We start from the raw sequence: 7,256 nt of genomic DNA, 5'->3' as shown, positions 1-7,256 counted from the left end.
TCGTGGTAGTCTCGTGTCTTTTGGGAATATGGTTACAGTCAAACTTAAAATGGGATACGCATGTATCAAAAATGATCTCCAAAGCTAACGGAAGACTCTTCATGCTTAGAAGTCTGAAAAGGTTCAATGTTACGGTGAATGATTTGCTCCAAGTATTCATATCCTATGTCAGACCCGTGGTAGAATACTGCGTGCCTGTATGGCATCCCGGACTCACCAAGGAACACACTGCACGGTTGGAAAGAATTCAGAAGAGAGCTCTCCGTACCATCTTGGGTGGACAGTACACGTCCTATGAAGCGGCACTGGAGCGCACCGGCCTTCACACTCTGCAACAAAGACGCGAGGACTTGTGCAGAAAATTCGCAAAGAAACTGGGCCCAGACATGCTCCCACAGAAGACAGGTCAGCTCCATGGACGAAACACCAGAAACTCTAACAAACTCAGAGTGGTTAAATGTAGAACAAATAGATACAGGGACTCCCCTATACCCTACTTGGTTCGACTTCTCAACGATGATGTAAAGTAATTACCACGGCTTCAAGAGCAATGTATTTCTCCATTTTGTGTGATACGATACTTTTGCTATCAGGAAATGACGTCTATAGCTATAGCTAGTTGACACATAGCAGAGATATATTCTTAATCAATTTTATCTGTAACGACAAAATTTTAAAACTGTTACAGTAGTTTACTCGTTTCCTCCGCATTTAGTACTGTAAGTTCAATCCGAAGTGTTCGTTTTTGAGATGTATAATGTATAATGTTAAATGATTGTTATTGTGATCCCTGTAAGAAGATACGCAATTCAGCCTTTGGCTGCCAGGTATCCTCGATTTTGAAATAAATAAACCAATCATCATAAACCAATCATCATCATAGTTATGCACAAATTAATGCATGCTGTTTCAAAGAAAACAGATTTAAAAATAAATTTCTCAACAAAGACAACATAATATTACAAATATGGCATGTATAGATAAATATTTCTCCCTAATTTCCATTCTAGCAAGCTTAATTTTCAGTTCTCTGCATGAAGAACTGGTTGTAAGGGTCTGCCTGCACCACTACATGCTCCACACAAGAGACACTCTGTTGTGTCCAACAGCTTCTCACACAGGTGTACACCAGCACTGTGCCAAACTCAAGCATGGGATCTGTAACATAAAGCACACATCTGTTGGTGAAGCCTTGGAAACAAGGTAAAAGGTAAGGTCTAGAGGGTTGAGAAGAGATGGTTAAAGGTAAGGTCTAGGGCACAGTATGATATTGGAAGTCTTCCATTTTCTTTTACCTCCCAATCTGAAGTTAGGTACTCATTTTTACACAAGGGTGGAGCGAGGGAAGTTGAGAAAAATGCCTTCTGAAAATACACAGCATCTAGCAAGGAATCAGCTCAAATACATGTAAATGCATTTAAGTTCGCGGGGATTTAATTTCGCGGTAGCGGGTAAAAGGACGTTTCGCGGTGGTTTTAATTTCACGGTAACACCATAGACTGCAATCTCATACCATGATAGAAAATGTTCGCAGTGGTTTTTAATTCGTGAACCGCGAACATTAATCCACCTGCATTTACAGTACATCATATTCACAGTCATAGAAAATCTCTCCTTCCTTACCACTGCTGTTTGCACCTTGTGTACTGAGAATACTGATCATGGTTGGCATCAGTTGGAGTTCAAAGTCTCTCTGTCCTCCACAGTTTGAACATGGAGGTGGCATCATGAGTGTTTCTTCTGGGTCCTGGATGTAAAGTGGCTTCCCATTCCTGTTGTATCTGTCAAATTGAATGTAACATTGATCATTTTTTCTATAGACCCCAGTTCCACTAGAAGGCAAATGTGGAGGGACCTTTGACCAACCAAAAGTGGATTTATGTTGATGCAGGTTAGACATCCAGGTAATAAGATACATCCAATAGCAATTACTCAAGCAACTGGATACAATTTTGGAAATGGTGAGACATTTCAGATAACATCCGTTATTTTTCATTGTTTCCAAAAGCATATCCAGTTGCTTGAGAATTGCTATTTGGAATAACAAAATTAGATTTTTGTGTGATCCTTCATTTTATAATAGGTACATGATGCACAAAGTTGAAGTACATGTAGTCATTTAAAATGATTTGTTCTTTATCTATGAAACTCATTGAGTGGCCTGTAAAATGTTTAATTGTTCAGCATTCCAGTGGAATGGGGTGTTAGTAGCAAATATACATCTTCTAATAGTAATAAAAGTCATATACATGTAATAATTTGCAAATTGCAACTGTAACTCCTGCAAAGGTGCTTAGTACATTAGTGCAAAGTATTAATGCCAAACATTTGAATACTCCAATTTAAGTTGATCTCCTAACGTCTAGAACAGATGGAACAGTGACCTACCTCAGAATCTGCTCAGGACAGAGAGACACCCGCTTGGCAAACTTCTGAAAGATTTTGTCCCCGTGTCTCGCTGTGGACTTCTCGTAACTCTCTCCTCCACCTTTCTTTCCTGCACTAGAACAGTTGCAGATTTCTTGTTTATGATTAGTTGTGGTACATTAAATTCAGACTAAGTAAAGGTTAGAAAACTCAATTGAAGAGTTAGTTACTTTGAGGATTGTGTAAAGATGTGAATAAATCGTGCAAGTCTTCTCTTCACTTTTATCTCATTGATGTAGGAGCCAAAGTTTAAGTCATATAAAGTGCTAAAAGTAATATGAAAAGTAAATGATTGTGTTAATTAGAAGTAATAGTACTTCTTTAAGAGAAATATGACGTGTAATAAATATTAAGCTCTATATGCAGGGATAAACAAGTCCATTAGCCCGATTGTTCCGGAAAATTAAAAGTGCTGTTCGGGCAAGCAGAAGTGCTTCCCATTTCCAGATGTGACCCGACGGGCAAGTAAGAATTTCCAGATGTGACCCGTTCAAATTACCACTGAGTGTGACAGCACATGGGGCTGAATGCCTGCCTATATTGACCATGTCATTTTTAAGCCAGTAGAGACATTGATTTTGTTGTTGTTGCTGTCCTCGTTTAACGTCTATTATTTCGCTAGACGTGGTCTCTTAACAAAAGTGAAAATTTATAAAAGTGAAAACATAGAAAAATGTAATTTAAATTTCGGGCAAGTGAAAATTTGGTTCGGGCAAGTAAATTTTTAATGTACTTGCCCGATAGGACTTTTTGAATTTTTGAAAACTTGTCTAACCCTGATATGTGTGAAGAATGTTTTCTAATCATGTTTCACCAGCTATTTTGTATCAAAGATTAATTCTAGTAGTATGTTAATACCTTGTTACAGAGTCTTCCATAGCTGATAAGTTCACACCTTCCTTCTGTTGGTAATCAGTCATAAGTCTCTTTACATGATCATCACAGTCTACCATCAAGTTGGTAGGCTCCTCGAACACACTGATGTAATATGCTTCAAACACAATCTCCCCCTGAGAAGGTTCTTCTGTGTCAGCACTCAAGCTCAATAATTTGGAGATTGAAGAAGTTGCTATATCCTCTACTGGTAGATCCTCTGCTACAACATTTTCTACTTTCTCTATGTTGGCAATTCCTTCCTCTGGCTTGTCTTCATTCATTATACTATTTTCATCGTTAAAACCAGTTAGTTCTGGAGGATCGGATATATCAAGGTTCTGAAACTGTTCTGTGCAGACAGATTCATAGGTCACATTATTGTCCTTCTGTCTTGGCTTCTCTATCATTGTAGTGTATGTCGTTATGGTAACAGCATCCTCCTCCTCTTCATCACCCCAGTCATCTGCATCATCACACCAGTCTGTGGTTGCCATAGAAACCTGTGATGATTACACATATAAGTAAATTTCTTCTTCTTTCAATCTTAGACCCGATAGATATTACAGGGAATATTAACAGTGTGCCATTTTATCTATATGTACCTAATACAGGAAATGTTCAGTGCTTACATTTCTTAACTTGGAGTTCAACACTAAAATGAAGATCATTCTGTTTAAGAAGCATTAAGCTCATTACAAATAATTATGTTCAATACCACCTCTGCCTCTGTCTCTCCATGTTGGGAACTTGGGTCTTCACATGGAACCTGTAGCCTGACTGCAAACCAACTGTGTGTAAAAATAAAAACAGGAAGTGAGGATAGTTGAGCCTTAGGTTTTTCTCCAACATGTGTACAACCAAGAACGTCCATTTAGACAAATTTAGTGTAAGGTTGGATCGACTTAGTTCAGGAAGGACCCATACTCCTTTCTCCTTCCTCCTGCCCCACCCCGAGCGAGACGCTCTCCTGATCGGCAGTTGGTACAACCTGTCTGTAAGACACTGTACTGTAAGGCTTCCTTCTTACCGCGTACTGTCAGTGATTGGAATTTACTACCACAAGCGACTGTTGAAGCCACCACCATTAACTCGTTTGTGTCAATGGCCTACAAACTTATGTGAAAACCTAAACCTTGGCCGGTGACCTTGACCCTTCACTTACAAGTGACAGAATAATCAACATGTTGATTGCGGTCGCTTCAAAAGGAAGAGGAAGAGAGGATAAGTGTGGTGTGTTCTTTAACATACTCAAATGTAGGTCTCCTCAAACATTTACACAGCACCTCCACTTAACACCCTATCTGATAGGACATCCCTAACCAAAGGTTTGTATAACTGAGTGAAGTGTGTTAATTTGGTTGAAGTGCCTTTCTCAAGGACACAACATCGGGCCTGTCAGGGCTTGAACTTCAAGCCCTGCCTTGAACCCACAACAGAGTAACATTAACATGTTAACGTTACAGGTTTTAACATATTTAAAGTACAATATGGTATTTACAGTACATAATTTAGTACTAGTTACCTTTCTGACTTATTCCAGCACTGCTTCCTACAGCAGGCGAAGACATAGAGTGTCCTATGGTAGGGAGACCCATCCAGGGGACAGTAGACCTGCACAACAAGGGTCAGTCTGCCGCCACACAGGGTACACATTGGCATCGCTGGGAAGGTGGGGAGGGGGGCACAGCCCTAAAGGTGGACAGAATATACTGATTCAGCATATGCATGTTGTGGTAATGATATACTATCAATTCATGGAGTTAAAATGTGATCAGTGAATCATATCGATCTCATATCTTCAAGTACGAACGTTAACTGGCTCCAACTTAACGCACAGTTTTAACTCAAAACACATATAGATATGATATGCCTTACGATTTACTATGCTATGTCGTATGTCTGTAAAATACAATATTATACAAGTGTGGGAGGGGGGCAAAATATCTGTAAAGTTACCCACAGAAAATGACCTTTCTACTGCTTGTCAGCGTACGAAAACTACAGAGATGCCCGGAAACAAGTACGCGTGTGGTGTACATACCGGTTTGCCCCCAACTCTGTTCGTAAACAAGGAGGAAATGTCCCGTTCGTCGCGGACAGGCTCGTCCAACACGCCTAACAGCGCGGGCGCCGCCATGTTGGTTACCCAGGGTACTTTGCGACGTGACAGGTGCAGACACCTGTTAGAGCACCTGAACAGGTGGACAAAAATTGGAATGTTGTGAATTTTAAGAAGACTTCTTACTTTTCTTCTCGAGTAGACTTTTATGATAAGACTATGTGTTTTCTTGCCTCTCTATTACCAATGATTTCACCCCTAGTCACTAGTGGCTTTAAAATTGTGCCTATCTTGATATAACGTGTTATATTTGAGTGTCATAGGACAGAAAGTGAAGTACAATGTTTTCATCTACCGCCATCTTACCTTTGTCCACAGCTGTTTTATGCTTTTCACAATTGAGTTATGCAACAAGTTTCGTTGCATGATTAACGTTAAGTCCAGACAATTCATCTAGCTGTATAATCAGCTGCTCTTTCGATTCCTTCACTCCCGAGCGTTTCCTGATATTGAGTTCGACATAATTTTTCCACAACATCGCTAAGTACTGTTATGAATCGCTATAACAAGTACAGCGCTACGAGTCGCGTTGCTTCCGTACAACATTAATCTCATCAACAGAGGTAGCCAATGGCGGAAAGTGCATTTTTCTAACCAATGACGGGTCACGATTCTAGTACTGGACCAATCGCAGAGTAGTCGCCATGCATCAGCCAATGGCGTCTGTGTATGATTGATTGCTCGACCAATCACAGGCCAGCGGTAATTTTTGCACCTGTGTTGTACACACCTTGTTCATCTGTCGAGAGCATGGTCTTGTCATTGACGGTCCACTGTTCATCCAAATAAGACCGTAGCCCTTTCTTTCCACGGGCTGGCACCGTAGGCTGGAATGTCTGTCCTCGGCAAGGGAAGCGAGGGTATGGGGGAAGGGAGAATGACAAAGTCACCGTAACGTTCTTCACCACCGAATGTCCGAGGAGATGTCAGGAGAATCTCCGGCCTCATCTGCAAGAATACCCCGGCGTTTTAAACGGTACGGAGACCGACGCACTTTGCTAGTCTTGTTTAAGTTCCTTTTATGCATTTTTTAACAGCGGTGTTTAAGTTCTAATGGTATGTCACATTCCCACTTGCTATTTGACAACCATTGAGCCTTTTGTGTTTGTTGCAGCTACCGGAATCGCACCGAACGCTAGCGCTGGAACGTCTGGAAGCGACAAGAGAGACTAGACAAGGACTCCTGGTCCTCGTCGCAACGGGTGCTTCGAAAAGTTCGGGAGACCTCACGGGACTCTCCGGCGCATCTTGAGAAGACCCGCGTTGTTCAAAACGGTAGGTCTAGACCGACGGCAAGGCCTTTCTCAGACATTTGACAAGGTATTGTATTGTGTAAAAGCCAGACTTGTAACATTAGCCATTTTGGTAGCATGTATATTATGAAAAAGGGAATCCTGAAACTGTCATCTCAACCCAAATCTTTAATTGTAGGATAGCAGTATGTCACTTAATGATGTGTCCCTTCGTGTTGGCAAGTTTAACTTTAAAGTATTGATGTCTAGACCTGAACAACCCCAAGTAATACTATTGCACCTGATTAAAAGCCAGATAAGCAGGTTTCTACCAAGATCAAGTAGGTTGAATCTCCTATTCAATCTCCTTGTTTCTACGTAGGGATTTCTTTGTCAGTAGTTAGAATTGATCCTTCTCATCTGTATCGGGTATTTGCGCAGAATGACCCTAGTCTATTAGACTGACAGTATTATACGAGACGTACCGTTCTAATTGTATGTCACATTCACACTGTCGTTGAGCCCGTCTGATGCAGCAGTGATGAGACCGCTGATGCATGTGTTTCTTTGTACGTAACCTTCTACAGGAATGTCTGGACGTG

At 40.9% G+C, this 7,256-nt stretch overlaps 1 protein-coding gene and 1 long non-coding RNA gene across 3 annotated transcripts; one reads left to right on the top strand and one right to left on the bottom strand.

The window, feature by feature from the left end:
• Nucleotides 1–882: 882 nt before the first annotated feature.
• On the bottom strand, nt 883–5,902 carry LOC118429488 (programmed cell death protein 2-like). 2 transcript variants are annotated; one of them, XM_035839983.1, is made up of 8 exons: nt 5,729–5,902; nt 5,345–5,495; nt 4,826–4,992; nt 4,019–4,091; nt 3,286–3,803; nt 2,389–2,502; nt 1,624–1,781; nt 883–1,158 (listed from the first exon to the last, which is right to left on the bottom strand). In XM_035839983.1, exons 2-8 carry the CDS (start codon nt 5,438–5,440, stop codon nt 1,016–1,018), a joined length of 1,269 nt encoding a protein of 422 aa, XP_035695876.1. In that variant the 5' UTR covers nt 5,441–5,495; nt 5,729–5,902; the 3' UTR covers nt 883–1,015. The 2 variants fall into 2 exon arrangements, with proteins under 2 accessions (XP_035695876.1, XP_035695879.1); XM_035839986.1 differs by having other exon boundaries at nt 4,022–4,091; nt 5,729–5,901.
• A 263-nt stretch (nt 5,903–6,165) lies between these two features.
• Nucleotides 6,166–7,256, top strand: LOC118429559. The gene is made up of 3 exons (XR_004832743.1): nt 6,166–6,398; nt 6,537–6,697; nt 7,242–7,256. It is a non-coding gene; the product is annotated as an uncharacterized LOC118429559 (long non-coding RNA).

The sequence above is a fragment of the Branchiostoma floridae genome, chromosome 13 (assembly GCF_000003815.2).
Source record: "Branchiostoma floridae strain S238N-H82 chromosome 13, Bfl_VNyyK, whole genome shotgun sequence".
NCBI classification, from domain to species: domain Eukaryota; kingdom Metazoa; phylum Chordata; class Leptocardii; order Amphioxiformes; family Branchiostomatidae; genus Branchiostoma; species Branchiostoma floridae.
Note: the sequence above shows the minus strand (reverse complement) of the source record. Positions and strands in the feature narration are given on the sequence as shown.

What these genes read in the sequence shown, in the direction of transcription:
- LOC118429488 (XM_035839983.1), bottom strand. Translation starts at nt 5,440, where the DNA reads ATGGCGGCGCCCGCGCTGTTAGGCGTGTTGGACGAGCCTGTCCGCGAC. An exon ending in GAGAGACAGAGGCAGAGGTG is followed by an intron (nt 3,804 to 4,018) that starts GTATTGAACATA and finishes TAATCATCACAG; the next exon opens with GTTTCTATGGCAACCACAGA. An exon ending in ACAAGGTGCAAACAGCAGTG is followed by an intron (nt 1,159 to 1,623) that starts GTAAGGAAGGAG and finishes TTTATGTTACAG; the next exon opens with ATCCCATGCTTGAGTTTGGC.